Genomic DNA, 16,548 nt, shown 5'->3' on the forward strand with positions numbered 1-16,548 from the left:
TTAAAACACAATGAGAAACGTCACGTGGTTTTGTATTTTAAAACACGATGAGAAACGTCACATGGTTTTGTATTTTAAAACACAATGAGAAACGTCACGTGGTTTTGTATTTCGAAACACGATGAGAAACGTCACGTGGTTTTGTATTTCGAAACACAATGAGAAACGTCACGTGGTTTTGTATTTCGAAACACGATGAGAAATATCACGTTCTTTTGTATTTCAAAGCACGATGAGGAACATCACGTTGTTTTGTATTTCAAAACACGATGAGAAATATCACGTTGTTTTGCGTTTTAAAACACGATAAAAACACCACGTTGTTTTGTATTTCAAAACACGATACAAAACACCACGTTGTTTTGTATTTCAAAGCACGATAAAAATCATCACGTTGTTTTGTATTTTAACACGCGCGGTTTGTATAAATACACTTGTCGTCTTGTCGATTGAATAATGATGCTTTTTAGCCTTGCAATTATTTCTCTATTTATTAAATTTAATCTGCATGACGCAGCTGCTTTGCCTTACGAGTTAAAGGAAGACCGAAGCCATCGTCACGTTCTCTCGATTGCAGACGTAAAAAAAACCGAAGTGAGCAAACGTTAAGCAAAATAAAACGACGGTGAATAAATTTGATCGAAAAATTTGATGCTCAGTTTGTAGAATCGACAGAGCTACGTTGCTATAATACATATTTCCCGTTGCTTATATACATTAGGGGGATAAATTATATTTCAGCTGGTTGTACATGTTGTCATTGTTGTCCTGTACAAGCTCGTTGCTATCGATTCCACGCTACAGTCGAGATTAAGCTATCTTAACCATGCCCATCAGTTCGAGATTTTTTGAGTGCCATATCAACTATCTCGTTAATCTTGCTCGGGAGGAGCCAAGACTTGCTGGAGGATTGCTAACGAAAGACGCAGAACATGGCTCTTCGAAGTGGTCAAAACGTTGGGTAATTTTGTATCAGAATTTTTTATTCACTTTTGAGAATTCATCCAGCGGGAAGCCTCTAGGAATGATTCTCCTAGAACATTGTACAATCGACTTGTTGTCTATGACAAGACTTCGGGATCTATCTTGTAAGGTAATCGTACCATTATTATTTAATAGCGTAGTTTTTCGTTGCGTTTTAAGTGCATCAAGTGGCAGAGTGAACAAATTATTTCGAAATTTCAAACATCTAAATGATTGCGATATTCTTTCGTGAGACACGTAATCTCATGTATCTTATTCATTAATTTTTTTTTGTAAGTACACAACGATTTTGTTGGGGGACTTTTTGCTAATTTCTAAGAAGTTGTTAATATTTGTTTTAGTGATATGTCTTTCTACCTCTCTCTAGTTGTCTAGCCCTCTTTGTGTGTGTGTATGTTTTATACATTAGAGCAGTTTCGTTATCGTTAATAGAACTCAAAGTGTTGTTCAATTGTATTAAAATCTCTTGATTGCTTGATCTTGCAGGTAGCTACATGCTAAAAATCGACATCTTCAACTTCACGTTACTCTTTCTATTAAATTGAAAAACGTGTGTTTAGAGATAAAGATTAGAGAAATAGCTACTAAAGTATCTTGTTAATTATTTCAAATTTTTCATTCAATAAAAACACGAAGTGAGGAAAAAGAGACAATCGATTTATGTCATGGAGCATGTTTAGTTAAAATAGTTGTTGTCGAGGCTTTCAAAATCAAGCGTTTTTACGAATTATTTTTCATTTGATTCTGTGTAACTTATGCCTAAAGCAGCCTTCTTGTTTATGTGGGCGTTGCGATATATTTGTCTTATATTTACTTAAATTCATGATCGCTTCCCTTCTCTAGACAATCTATCTTCGCATCTTCGTCATATATATGCAAAGTAAATGGCAAATTTAACTTGTTAATGCGTTCATTTTAAATGAGAACCGTGCTTTGTATGTCTAAAGATGCATTAGTACTACATATAACCGTATATTTATGCGCTGTACTCTTGCTTAAGTCCTATAATTTCATGTAAATATGATTGTTGAATACGAAAAAATTTATTTCAAGCGTACGGTACGAACGTTCTTGTAATTATGGTCTTTTGTATTCAATTGCATCCAGCTGTTCACTTTCATAACGAGTGAAATCTCCATTTTCCATCTCATTTAAATACCGGCTTTTTTAGTTTACAAACCGCTTTTTTTTAAAGCTTTTCCCTGTTTCGTTTTTTATATAAAATTCCACATTTACAGCAATTAAAACTCCTGCGATACTTTCGCGTTCATTTAGCATGTCATTAACGTCTTTCGAATTTTTTTTCAGAACACAATTTTCATCGCGACATCTGCAGAGTACGAGGTGACGAAATATTATCTGCGTGCGAATTCTCAAGATGAATGCGATAAGTGGCTCGCTGCATTGAAATCTTCAGGTTATAACATTTTTGAATCTACGGGACTTTTGAAAATTATGTAATGAAGAGATACTGTAAAACAGCTAAGGTTGGGAAAGGATTGATAAGGTTAGTTTGGGATAAGATAGATAAGGGTAGTATGGGATGGACTCATCCGGGATGATAGAAGGTGTTTTAAGAAACAGAAGTAGGAGAACGGATTACGAAGAACTTACTTTAGACATTTACTGAACCATCTTTGTGTTTAGCTATTGCACACTTGAAATGGAGAAGAAAGAATTTGAAGCGAAATATTCTCTATCCACTCGCATACTTGAAGCAGAACAGACTGGAAAACAACAATTGATGAATCAATGTCTGGAATACGACCAACGAATCGCTGTCCTAGAAGCTCAGGTGAGTATCGCGATGCACTCTTTGGTAGAAACATCGATGTACCATTGAACCTAGAGACTTTTCCCAGAAACGATTTTCTGATAACTTTGTTTTATGTACTCCTCTTCTCAGCTTTCAAAAATGAGACGAGAGGAATCAGAGGAACGCGCACAAGAGGAGAAAATGGAGGGGGATGATATAAAAAAGATAAAAAAGGTTTGTTCACATCTTTGATTTGATATATGTATTTATGCAGTCGTGTGGTTTTGTGTCGAATTGGGAGAAGTCGAGTCTTTAAAAAAACTCACGACTTTTCATTCATCTAAATTGGGAGAAGTCGAGTCTTTGAAAAAACTCACGACTTTTCATTCATCTAAATTGGGAGAAGTCGAGTCTTTGAAAAAACTCACGACTTTTCATTCATCTAAATTGGGAGAAGTCGAGCCTTTAACCAGACAAAACAAGAAACATTCGTTGATGATTTTACAGATCTTTACCCGACGTTTTGAGATCAAGAGCCTCAACCGTCCAATCGAAGTCGGGGATCATTTGCCCAATGCTATAATCAATCGTTATCCACATATATCCACATACATCAACTGATGATTTGTTTATTATAGGTTCAGAGCTTAGTTCGCGCCTGGTTATGTCGACGTCGCTGGCGTTCGGTCGTGAGAGATTACATTGATTCGGGTCACGCGGAATGCATCAGACAACGCAACCAAGTGATCTTTCATTTCGTCCAGGAGGAAGAACAATATGTGAAGGATTTGTCGACGCTGGTCACGTGTTTTTTACGTCCTTTTCGTATGGCAGCCAGCGCCCAGAAACCGCCCACGACTCACGAGGAAGTGAACTCGATATTTTTAAATTGGTAAGAGTATTATGACACGTTTCTATAGAAACGTGACGATCTGATTCAACCCGTTAATGGGTGTGTCAGGGGAGTGGAGCGGCACCGTTATCGATTATATTCGGGTAATCGGTGATAGCGAGCGTTGTCTTTGAGTTGAACCGATGTTATTTTGTATTCCTAGCGATTACCTCTGGGATTGCAATGGATTGCTAGGGATTGCAATGGATCGCTAGTGATTGCAATGGATTGCTAGGGATTGCTTTACTTTCAGACTGCAAACAAGTCGAGATATTTGTCTTAAGTGAAAAGTGAAGAGTTTTCCATGGACTATTTCTTGGTAGAATTTTGTTTAGTACCATGAATGTAGATAGTCATTGGTATTTATTGATTTTATAGTGAGATCATACTCTTTCTTCACCAAATTTTCTTGAAAGGATTACACACACGAATGGAGAATTGGCCAACACTTATACTGGGTGAGCTTTACTCTATGTAACGTGACATTTTGACTTGGGGCAGCCCTATTTTACCGAAGAACACGAGTTACGTCAAATGCATTTGGTTAAATGATATATTTTGTTGGTGCAATATGCTTAATGCTTAATGAATTGGTTCGTTACTAAACTTATTTTGGCTATATAAAACAACATTAATTATTGCAAAAGTGATATGAAAAACATATCATGACTGACCAACGTTGTGTTTCACTGTCCACATACCTAAAGCTGGGGGTGGTGATACCCCACCCTACCTCACCCTACCTCACCCTACCTCGTATCAATGCCCCTGTTTACCGATCGTTTCTTGTCTGTCATAGGTGACTTATTTCGCTTATTGCTACCAATGTATGGTATTTACCAGGAGTATGTAAGAAATCATCATTACAGTCTTCAGGTACCTAATAAAACGTTCATCCGGAAATGAATTTCATGTTTTCGACCAATCGCGATTCATAAGAGCATCACTCGTAGCGTTCCGTAACATAACACATCTTTTATCTTCTCAAGTTCCCTCGTTAAATGAACCTTTTTCCCTGCAGATGTTGGCCGAATGTAAAAAACAATCATCAAGCTTCAATCGACTTCTTTCCATCCACGAGGAGAAGCCCGGGTGTGCCAACAGAAGTCTTGAGACATTTCTTACGCTTCCCATGCATCGAGTTCCAGGTTATATCATCACTTTGCATAGATTGCTTGCATTTACACCTCCTGATCACGTGGACAGGGAATGTTTGGAGTACGCGCAAGGCATTTTGGAAGAACTGTCGATGGTAAGAATGAAGAAGTTTCGTTTGATTTAGTTTTTCTTCTGCGGTGAAGCTGGATTTGTAGTAGATGATAGTCAATTGATTTGAACTCAGTTTGGAACTAACAGAGCTAACCAGCTTTCTACCTGAAGAAGCACTAGACCATTTAGAGATGATCTTTGCTAGTTTGCTAGGAAGAAGAGTATAGTAGCTATGAATGAACTAAATTTAAAAAATGTTTGAGATCACTTTAAATCACAAGTCAAAAAAATCCGTTCTTGTTTGAAAGTTTACATCGTCGTCGGACTCTAGTTTTGTATCACAGCATCATCATTATCCTATTCAAGCAGTGAAAAAATTGTGTTAGAATTCCCTGAAAAATTATTTCCTTTCAGATAATGCACGATGAAGTCAGCGAAACGGAGAATATCCGTAAAAATTTATCAATTGAACGACAAATATTCGGTGGTTGTGAAGAACTACTTGACGTTCAACAAGTTTTCATTCGTCAAGGTAGGCTTTTTTATATATTTTCAACAGTTAGAATGGACGGGGTGGGCGAGCGTCTCTTGAAAACCATCGAGAACTGCGCGTCTTTCGCAATGTTATGTTTCTTGTGGGGAGACAATCACAATGTATAATAGCATGGACGCATCACCAATAACATGTTTATTTTTATATCTACTATATATATTACTCTTTCAATAGCCGAATAAGACTTTGGTTTACTAAACTGATAGCAACTGCAATGGGACAATACAGGAGAACTTTACCTTCCTCATCCAATCCGTCTTTTCATACTGCCATATTTGATAGCTTTTACCTTGGGACAATTTTACATGCATAAGTGTACATCATATTTTTTGCAATTATTAAATCTTAAAAATTGTAAACAAATCACTTGAATCTTGAAGCAAAACACAACACGATATAACACCTCAGAATTTGCATTTTTTATGACATTTATATTTTTGTTTTGGCTTTTTTTTTGCATCCCATTCCAGCAATGAGGCATTTAGTTTAGGTACAGGTATGTGTTTGGCCTCTTTTTGTGTAAAGAAATGCTTAGGTCTGCTAAGTTTATTGAAAAAATGTTCAATATTTTAGAGAAGTTTTGTTTAGAAATGACAAATTCGTTGGTTGTTTAATTTATGGAATAATTTTTACGCCATTTCATCGTCAAAAACCCGCAGAATAACTATCAACGTCGGTTAAAATAATTGCCTTCAAAAATTCAGAGCTATAGCGAAACATAACGGCGATTTGTCGGTAGTATTTCCACTTATTCCTAACACGGAAGCTGTTTGACAAAAAAATTCACAAATGTTTCTAACCGTAAGTAGATTTGGCGTAGGTCAGTAAATTTTAGGATAAACTCTCCATCATCTTTTATCAGTGTTTGTGGCTACGTTTTGTTTGAGATGATTAATTTTGGATGATCTTCAAGACTTGTCAATAATACTTGAGCTGTTAGCGTTTCACACTACAGTACGTTTCCTGGCATGTACAATTATAAAATGAATAAAATTATCTGACTGTAGCAGTAGTGTCTACATTCAAATACAAACTGGCCAGAAGTCGTAAATTATCACGTCGTCGACTGAAGTTTCTTTTTGAGGTTAGCGTTCTATCAATTTATTATATTTTGATTTGTTTATATTGCTTTGAAAGTGAAATTAAAAGAAACTGTTGTCGTTTCTCAATCTGTTTACTGCATGTATAAATGGCTGAGAATTAAAGCAAGGCTTTTTTGTTTCATGGTTTCGACTTAACGTTAAATGCTTAATGGTGCATAGGAACATTTTGTGGAGCGTACAGAAGTAACAAGAGTATTCTCCAAATGCGTTATTTTCTCTTCTACTAAGTGGACGCCTCCTCTATTACTGTTTTTGCGTCTTTTCGATTCACGAATGTTACATGGCATTGTTTGTGATCGTATATCATATGCATTGTATCAATCGCTTGAAAGGACAAATGTGATAGTTTTTATGACGATCCCGATGTTGAAATGTTTGGGAAACTTTATATTTTTGTAGTTGAAGAAAAACTACGTTCTTCGGCGTAGAAGTGTAAGATTGGTCTCGAAATATTGCTATGTCATGCGTGGGTTTATTTGTTTTTTGAACGACATGTACGTGCATAGTTGGCGTTTGCTAGTATCATCTCGAACTTTTTGTCTTCGTGATCTCGATAGAAATACGAAATACTCAAAGATATGTTTTGTTTACAGGAAGCCTCATACAGATTCAGGAGTGTTCTAAAAAACCGACATTATCCTTGGCGGGAAGAGGAATCTTTCCCAACGAAAGAAAAGAGTCCCTACGTCATTGTTTTCTGTTTTCTGGTTTGCTGTTGATTGCATCAAAATCGTCCAATGGAAAACTACATCTTAATAAGGTATGTTGTCCTACACGGAGGGGCTAACTACTCTCCAGTGACGGTCTATCTTGGTGAATCTGTCTTCGTTATGAGTTTAACAAGGCCATGTACACGAAACTAACATGAAAACTAGGTCAGTTATATTGTTTTACAAGATCATAAGTATCTTTGTGTGAGTCTTGTTTACCTAAGGCCTGTGGTTACACTTGCGATGTGCAAACACATGATGTTATATAGTGTATCACGCTCATGACCTTTTTTCTTATTTCCTAATGAGCGCACAGCAAGCTAAAGTGGTATTTAATGTTTGACTTACTGAACTGCATGTATAACTGGATTGTTACCATTTGGTTAAAATGTCTACTTGTATTCATAGCTCAACGTACTGTCATAATGAAGTTTTTTGGCAGTGCGTAGAAAGACTGGGGCTAGTCAAATGACTGGTTTCAAATTTCGGCCTTCGTCTTATTCATAAAGTTAAACGGTTTTGACTAGCTTATCCCGTCATGCTTTAGTCAACACCTCTAATTGTTGTCGCGTGTGTTGTTTTCCACATCATTAAATATTTCTTTGACTTAATTTTTAGTCTACCGGAAAGTTGTATCTCTCCGAAGTCACGGTGATAGACAATATTCACGACGAAGGTGAATTAAAAGTCTGCTGTTGTTGCTGTTGTCGTTGCACTTTTATTACGGCATTAAATCGACCTGTTTTTCATTCAGATTTAGTTTTAGATGCTGCTAACTCTACGTGGAAGATCGAACAGCCTTGTGGACTTGCTGATATGGCATTAAGGGTCGTAATACATCCACGTGACGGCGAGCAGCCGCTGAATATTACTTTAGTCGCGCAGACGGCTCACGAGAAGGACTCTTGGCTCAGTGACTTGAAACAGGTCTGTTTTCATTATATTGGCTATTTTAGATTGAAGATTTAGCTGATTTGTGTCAAATTGTTATCTCTCTTGAGAGGGCAATTGATATTTGGCCGTATTGAAACTTTTTCGGGTTTTTCTTTCTTTCAGTGCATCGAGAATATCAGTTTCATTAACAGTTTACAAGAAACAACTTTACCTAGCCGTCAATGTTTCACTAATTTAAGGTAACACTCAGACTTTTACCTAGCCGTCAATGTTTCACTAATTTAAGGTAACACTCAGACTTTTACCTAGCCGTCAATGTTTCACTAATTTAAGGTAACACTCAGACTTTTTACCTAGCCGTCAATGTTTCACTAATTTAAGGTAACACTAGACTTTTACCTAGCCGCCAATGTTTCACTAATTTAAGGTAACACTCAGACTTTTACCTAGCCGTCAATGCTTCACTAATTTAAGGTAACACTCAGACTTTTACCTAGCCGTCAATGTTTCATAATTTAAGGTAACACTAAACTTTTACCTAGCTGTCAATGTTTCACTAATTTGTTAACACTCAGACTTTTACTACGTCAATGTTTCACCAATTTAAGGTAACACTAAACTTTTACCTAGCTGTCAATGTTTCACTAATTTAAGGTAACACTAAACTTTTACCTAGCTGTCAATGTTTCACTAATTTAAGGTAACACTGTGACTTTTTACCTAGCTGTCAATGTTTCACTAATTTAAGGTAACACTCAAACTTTTACTTCTAGCTGTCAATGTTTCACTAATTTAAGGTAACACTCAGACTTTTACCTAGCCAGTCAATGTTTCACTAATTTAAGGTAACACTAGACTTTTACCTAGCCGTCAATGTTTCACTAATTTAAGGTAACACTCAGACTTTTACCTAGCTGTCAATGTTTCACTAATTTAAGGTAACACTGCATCTTTTTACCTAGCCGTCAATGTTTCACTAATTTAAGGTAACACTCAGACTTTTACCTAGCTGCCAATGTTTCACTAATTTTAAGGTAACATCAGACTTTTACTAGCCGTCAATGTTCACTAATTTAAGTAACACTCAGACTTTTTACTCTAGCTGTCAATGTTTCACTAATTTAAGGTAACACTCAGACTTTTACCTAGCTGCCAATGTTTCATAATGTAACACTCAGACTTTTAATTTTAGCCGTCAATGTTTCTACTAATTTTAAGGTAACACTCAGACTTTTACCTAGCCGCCAATGTTTCACTAATTTAATTGTAACACTCAGACTTTTACCTTAGCCGCCAATGTTTCACTAATTTAAGGTAACACTCAGACTTTTACCTAGCCGCCAATGTTTCACTCAATTTAAGGTAACACTCAGACTTTTACCTAGCCGTCAATGTTTCACTAATTTAAGGCAGGTAACACTCAGACTTTTACCCAGCCGCCAATGTTTCACTAATTTAAGGTAACACTTGACTTTACCTAGCCGTCAATGTTTTACCAATTTAAGGTAACACTGTGACTTTTACCTAGCCGTCATCAATGTTTCACTAATTTAAGGTAACACTCAGACTTTTTACCTAGCCGTCAATGTTTCACTAATTTAAGGTAACACTCAGACTTTTACCTAGCCGTCAATGTTTCACTAATTTAAGGTAACACTCAGACTTTTACCTAGCCGTCAATGTTTCACTAATTTAAGGTAACATCAAACTTTTACCTAGCTGTCAATGTTTCACTAATTTAAGGTAACACTCAAACTTTTACCTAGCCGTCAATGTTTCACTAATTTAAGGTAACACTCAAACTTTTTACCTAGCCGTCAATGTTTCCACTAATTTATAACACTCAAACTTTTACCTCACGTCAATGTTTCACTAATTTAAGGTAACACTCAAACTTTTTACCTAGCCGTCAATGTTTCACTAATTTAAGGTAGTATCTAGACTTTTTACCTAGCTGTCAATGTTTCACTAATTTAAGGTAGCACTCAGATTTTACCTAGCCGTCAATGTCACTAATTTAAGGTAACACTCAGACTTCTTTTTACCTAGCCGTCAATGTTCACTAATTTAAGGTAACACTCAACTTTTTACCTAGCCGTCAATGTTTCACTAATTTAAGGTAACACTCAAACTTTTTACCAGCTGCCGTCAATGTTTCACCAATTTAAGGTAACACTCAAACTTTTACCTAGCCGTCAATGTTTCACTAATTTAAGGTAGCACTCAGACTTTTTACCTAGCCGTCAATGTTTCACTAATTTAAGGTAGCACTCAGACTTTTACTCAGCCGTCAATGTTTCACTAATTTAGGTAACACTCAGACTTTTTACCTAGCCGTCAATGTTTCACTAATTTAAGGTAACACTCAGACTTTTTACCCAGCCGTCAATGTTTCACTAATTTAAGGTAACACTCAAACTTTTTACCTAGCTGCCAATGTTTACTTTATGTAACACTTGACTTTTACCTAGCTGTCAATGTTTCACTAATTTAAGGTAACACTCAGACTTTTACCTAGCCGTCAATGTTTCACTAATTTAAGGTAACACTAGACTTTTTACCTAGCCGTCAATGTTTCATTTCAATTTAAGGTAACACTTCAGACTTTTATTCTAGCCGTCAATGTTTTCACTAATTTAAGGTAACACTCAGACTTTTACTAGCCGTCAATGTTTCACTAATTTAAGGTAACACTGTGACTTTTACCTAGCTGTCAATGTTTCACTAATTTAAGGTAACATCAGACTTTTACCTAGCCGTCAATGTTTCACTAATTTGTAACACTCTGACTTTTACTCTAGCCGTCAATGTTTCACTAATTTAAGGTAACACTTGTGACTTTTACCTAGCCGTCAATGTTTCACTAATTTACAACACTAGACTTTTTACCTAGCCGTCAATGTTTCACTAATTTAAGGTAACACTCAGACTTTTTACCTAGCCGTCAATGTTTCACTAATTTAAGGTAACACTCAGACTTTTACTTCGTCATTTGTTGGTTTTCTTGAAGAGACGCTTCATATGCCTCATACTGTTTTAGAAACAAGTTTACTTTCCTCCAATAATATTCAAAAGCCAGTCAACTGTCCCCACACTTTTTCAGAAGCAGTTACCCTCTCTCGCCATACACAATTTCGAAAACGAGTTAACCTTCCCCAAACAATTTCAGTGATATGTTTACTCCCCTTGCACGATGCTAGAATTAAGTAAACTCCCCCCTGCTTCATACCACCACCACCCCCCGTACAATTTCAGAGACAAGTTATAATTGTGTGTTATTTCTCTTCATATTAGAAATGATCCCAGCCTTTACACTGATGATGTAGGCATTAAGTACTCAAAATGCCTCAACTCTTGTCGCATTCCGAGGGTGAGTTCAATGTTCATGATATCCGTTAAACAGTGGGTATTTTTTGACGTTTAGCTGCATAGTTCACGATGTAATCTAATGTAAAACCTTCTAAGACTATCCATAAATCCATTATAATCTTCACAAAATTATTTATATGTTTGTAAATGTAGATCGTCCAGGTTGGTATAGTCCTGAGAAGGACTGTTTTTGTTGTTGTTGAAAATTATTTATGATTAAGATTTCTTCTTCAACGTAGATCATCTCCTTCGATCGCTTCTTGATCCTTTTATACGCCATTTCTAGATCCGTTATGCCAGCGAAAAACGTTTATTCGAACGTCTTTTGGATTTAAGATTCTTCAGCATTGAGTTCCTTAACACCTTTTTAATAACATATCGCATGTTTACCGACGCAGACACGATACTCGATGTATTAGAAAGGTTTTACTACGACAGACAAAGATCGTGTTCTCTGCCTTTGACACACTCGGATCTCTTCAACAATACAAATCGACGTCCGTATTTATTAAACGAGAAACATTCGGCAACTAGCTGTGCCACTCGTAAGTCGACATGTCTCGTTTTTTTATCAACTTTTTTGCACATTCAATAATGATGAATGATACCTTTCTATTAGATGTTTATATTAGGTGTTGGTATGGTGCGTTAGCTAATAAAGTCAGTGTTTGGTAGCAGATAAGATTCATAAGACGTTCGTCGGATTGTTTGACCTCTTCAGACTACAAATGATTTGTCAAGAAAGACTTTAAAACAACAACAAATTTGTGATGTTATGAAACTGCGTTACAAAATATTTACTACTTTTACAAATTCCTGAGGCAAAATTTATTTTTGTCTCGTTCGTTTTTTGCTATATTCTATCAAGTTATCGTATGAAAATCTCGTATTTTACCTCATAATTGTGTTGCACAAAATTCCTCTGTACATAATTTCATAATACAGGATGTTTTCATTAAATATCAATAATATTCTACATGTTAAAATCGAGTATAATATTCAAGATTAAACTTCATGTAAGAATTCATCTCTCTTCAGAAAAGAACGACGCTGTCACTTCACTGTGTGAAGAGACAATCGATGACGATCAAGAGACTCCAACTCGACCAACAACACTTGAAATTCCTTCATCCTGTTTCCATCGTCGGCATTCGTCTCCATCGGCTCTTGGTGAAGGAAATGCCTTTAAATACCCAAATTCAGTTGAAACGTCCGCTTCATGTTATTGCACTACCAACTTGGAGCTTGAAGATGCTTGTGCAGTCTCTGATGATCTAAAGCATTTACGACACCTTACGAACAGCAGCTCTTGCCTGCCACAAAATGAAGAAGAACAAAAACTCCTTTGCAAGTCAGAGCGTTGTAATAACAACAGTATTTTCGCGGATGAACTTGAAAAGATTTCGACGACGTAAATGATGGAAAACATAACATAAATATGAAGCATTCTGTGATGATACAAGATGACTGTATCCCTTTAATTACCACAACTTGCTCCACTGACGTCAAGGAAAGAGTGTGTCACGTGTTTGAAGATGACGATGATACAACAGTTGATAAAGACGGCAATATTGATACACTAGGGATTGTAAAGGACTCTTTTGCTTCGAAAGTTCATGCAAAGTTAACAAATAACGATGACAACAACAACGCGAGTGGAATGTCCAACGAAGTAGAATCTTGTGGTGAATGTTCCGAAGTTTTCAATAAGGACAGAGATGATGTTCAGAGCGTAAAAACCACAAAGTCTTCTCCCGGTCATTGTGGCTTTTCTTTGGGTTTGGAACGGTCGAAAGAATTACCGGAGAAAAGGCCCAACTCCTGTCCGAAAACCGTAGGGAAACGTCAACCACACTACCTCCCCAAAATCCCCCAAGAGAACCCTAGTCCTAAGCATAGCAAGATGCGGTCAAAGACTTTACTCGAGCGACGAAATCACGGAAAAACTGCGGCCATGGCCAACACAATTGAACTAAAACCGAAACGAAAATTCACTTTTCCAAGGCCTCTATCTCCTCGACTCGGTACCAGCTCTCCCAAACCTCTTTCCAGCCCCGGTGCTGTCGTGACATCTTCACGGTCATCTATACGCAAGACGAGTATAACTGCAGCAGCCGCTGCGTTTGCAGCTGCTACTGCAGGCGCACCGTGTTCTCCATCATCGCCTCTTACGTCAGCACACGCGAGATTCTCTTTCCGTGAGTTGAATCCAATCGTCTTTTATCCCTCCTGATTCTGTTGCAGTTTATAAAATTAGTACTCTTTAGTAGGTTGATTGATCTTCGCCACATGCATACACCACGTGTCATAAGCATACACGATGTGTCATATGCATACACCATGTGTCATATGCATACACCATGTGTCATATGCATACACCATGTGTCATATGTGTACGTCATGTGTCATATGTGTACGTCATGTGTCATATGTGTACGTCATGTGTCACATCGTAACTAAGTCGCATTTCCTCTGTAACACAAATTTCGACTTCCATTTTACAAACTTGTCATCGTCTTTTTTTTACAATTTCACCAGGAGAAGTTCAAAGTCCTCTCGCTCGAGTTTTGACCATACTTCATCACTGGATTATCAAACAAGGACAGGTAAACAAAAGCATTTAAATGATCACCACTTTATTGGAATACTTCTTTATCTCTAATGACAAGTAGGAGAATTTGTAAATGCTCTGTCAGTTGCGTGAAAGGAATTGGCACTAGACTAGCATTTCTCAACAGAGCACTTTGGAGTGCAGGCTTTCATGAAATGTTGTTTTTGTTTTTCTAGGATTTTCATACAGTTGCAAAGCTAAAGTTACGGGTACAAAACTTTCTTGACGATGTAAAAGATTGCGAACGAACCACAAGTGAACAGCGTAGACTTTGTGATACGATTTCTCAGTACGTAAATCTTTCCCCGTTTTTCATGGTTCATGGAACATATCGACAAACATTTGTCATGATTTTTTCACCAGAATTCTTAAACGCCATTCATATTCGATACTCGAAGAGAAGTTGTTTCAAAGATTATTCCTGCAACAGTTAGAACTTGAAATAATTCTTAGTCAGTCAAAGTGTTATACTGATTTCACTACCGAGTTTAATTCTTCCTTCAGACTCCGAAACCAACGAAGTTGAGTTTTGATAAACTTTCCTCGAATCAGTTGGCTGAACAAATTACACTAACTGAACACCTCTTGTTTTCAAGAATACCATCTTAGTAAGTTCTCAGATAGTGCTAATTGTGTTAAAGTGTTTGTCAGAAAAGATGAAGACAGCTGTTTTACTTAGTTTACAGTTAGTGTATGTTATCGGAGTTTTGATGGAAATGTTTTGTCAACTTAGAAAAAATTGGTAGCTAAGGTTTCTTGTTTTGAAGGCAAACTAAATTTTAAAAATAATAACGTATGTAGTTTGTTTTGCTCGTACAACTGTAGTGAAAAGAATACACTGCACAGAACTTGTCCTTTGAAAGTTGTTGATTTATAGTACCTGAAAATTTTATGCAACGCACTTTCCTATAACAACATAAAAATCTTTCACAGCTTGACACTGAAGCGATCATTATTTTTATTGTTAATGGTCAGCTAACTGCTGGTGGAATTCAATTTCTATGCTTCGAGTCTCAAAAGTACATTTTACGTTTTTAACAGCGAGTTTTTGAATTTGGCATGGATGAAAGCGGACAAGGACGTCAAGGCTCCAAATATTTTGAGAGTCAGCCAAAGATTTAACATGGTAAAAGAGGATTTGCTCCCTTTCTAGCTAAGTCACACAATTTTTTTTCTATACTGGTCTTTACTTATCATCATACTATACATATTTTGTGTTATGAAGATTGAAATCGCTGAAACAGTTCGTTAATAAGTTTAACGTACTTGCATACATTGCTGGTAAGTTCGTCCATCACACTCGCTATGATTTCATCTTCTGTACTTTAGGTGAGTCGATTAGTTGCGTCGGAAATCTTAAGTCGCAATACGGCTTCATCTAGAGCAACAACAATTGAAAAATGGGTCGTTGTAGCCGATGCTTGTCGTCACTTGTGCAATTTTAATGCTGTTCTAGAGATCGTCTCGGCCCTCATGAGTAGTTCAGTCTTCCGACTTAATAAAACTTGGGAAAAACTATCGAAGCAGGTACGATCTAAAAATGGATTGAAACATTCTAAGGCGGATTCTTGGAAGCACGTTTTTGTGTGGAAGTGGGCAAGCTCTCACTGTTGACAAAACATATGAAACATCTTGTTTTCATGTTTTATGCACTGTAAACTGGACTGCTCGAGAATTATTTAGTGAATAATGCTTAAGGTATTCAATTTTTGATCTAGACAAGAGCCACGGTAGACAAGCTACAGGATCTAGTCAGCGCTGACGGCCGTTTTAAGAATATGCGCGAGGCTTTGAGATGGTAAAAATCCTTTTACATTTAATGTAGAATTTGTATATGTTCAAAGCGAAATGCTAGTCAAGAAGAATTGTTATGGTGTTTTTCAAATGTGAGATTGAATCACGGGTTACATGTGTATAATTCTGTAGCTCCAGTCCACCTTGCATACCTTATCTTGGCTACCTGCTTAATGACCTTGCCTTCATTGAAGAAGGAACATCTATGACTGACGAGAATGGTCTCATAAATTTTTCAAAGATGAGAATGGTAAACAAATATTCGAAACGTAGCTGTAAAAAACCTGCACGATGTTGATTTCTTTCGTTTTTTTTGCAGATTGCTCAAGTTGTTGAGGAGATACGTCATTATCAAGAAATTAGCTACAACATTCAACATGACTCGAATGTAGGTTGCATCGTCTTTCTATTGCTCCAAAAATGATTAAAATTTATTTTTCTACGGAGATTATCCATAGTGGAGTCAAGATATTTTACGAGTTCCAGTGAGGATTATCTCTTATTGATCCATTATGGATCAGTGGCGGATCTAGGGTTAGTCAAAATAAATTACTGCTGCACGTTTTGAACTATATTTTAAATTTCTAAGCCCCTCAGAGACGAGTCCATTGGTGAAATTATATTCTTTAGAAATTCAAAACCAATAGTGCTTTTCTGAAAGTACTTTGAATTT

At 36.7% G+C, this 16,548-nt stretch overlaps 1 protein-coding gene across 1 annotated transcript in view; it reads left to right on the top strand.

The window, feature by feature from the left end:
• LOC124459420 (ras-specific guanine nucleotide-releasing factor 2-like) overlaps positions 1 to 16,548 on the top strand; it is a 17,112-nt gene continuing 564 nt past the window's right edge. Inside the window, 26 exon segments of the mRNA XM_047008881.1 lie at positions 1 to 1,093; positions 2,293 to 2,400; positions 2,630 to 2,779; positions 2,891 to 2,974; positions 3,379 to 3,632; positions 4,011 to 4,090; positions 4,432 to 4,508; positions 4,654 to 4,884; positions 5,256 to 5,373; positions 7,091 to 7,257; positions 7,826 to 7,883; positions 7,962 to 8,134; positions 8,264 to 8,340; positions 11,396 to 11,471; positions 11,757 to 12,015; positions 12,509 to 12,888; positions 12,891 to 13,668; positions 14,009 to 14,076; positions 14,258 to 14,370; positions 14,445 to 14,511; positions 14,586 to 14,689; positions 15,123 to 15,207; positions 15,411 to 15,608; positions 15,800 to 15,879; positions 16,008 to 16,125; positions 16,195 to 16,263. Of these exon segments, the coding sequence (XP_046864837.1) occupies positions 827 to 1,093; positions 2,293 to 2,400; positions 2,630 to 2,779; positions 2,891 to 2,974; positions 3,379 to 3,632; positions 4,011 to 4,090; positions 4,432 to 4,508; positions 4,654 to 4,884; positions 5,256 to 5,373; positions 7,091 to 7,257; positions 7,826 to 7,883; positions 7,962 to 8,134; positions 8,264 to 8,340; positions 11,396 to 11,471; positions 11,757 to 12,015; positions 12,509 to 12,888; positions 12,891 to 13,668; positions 14,009 to 14,076; positions 14,258 to 14,370; positions 14,445 to 14,511; positions 14,586 to 14,689; positions 15,123 to 15,207; positions 15,411 to 15,608; positions 15,800 to 15,879; positions 16,008 to 16,125; positions 16,195 to 16,263 (4,239 nt within the window). The 5' untranslated portion in view covers positions 1 to 826.

The sequence above is a fragment of the Xenia sp. Carnegie-2017 genome, unplaced genomic scaffold (genome assembly GCF_021976095.1).
Source record: "Xenia sp. Carnegie-2017 unplaced genomic scaffold, XeniaSp_v1 HiC_scaffold_13, whole genome shotgun sequence".
Lineage (NCBI taxonomy): Eukaryota > Metazoa > Cnidaria > Anthozoa > Malacalcyonacea > Xeniidae > Xenia > Xenia sp. Carnegie-2017.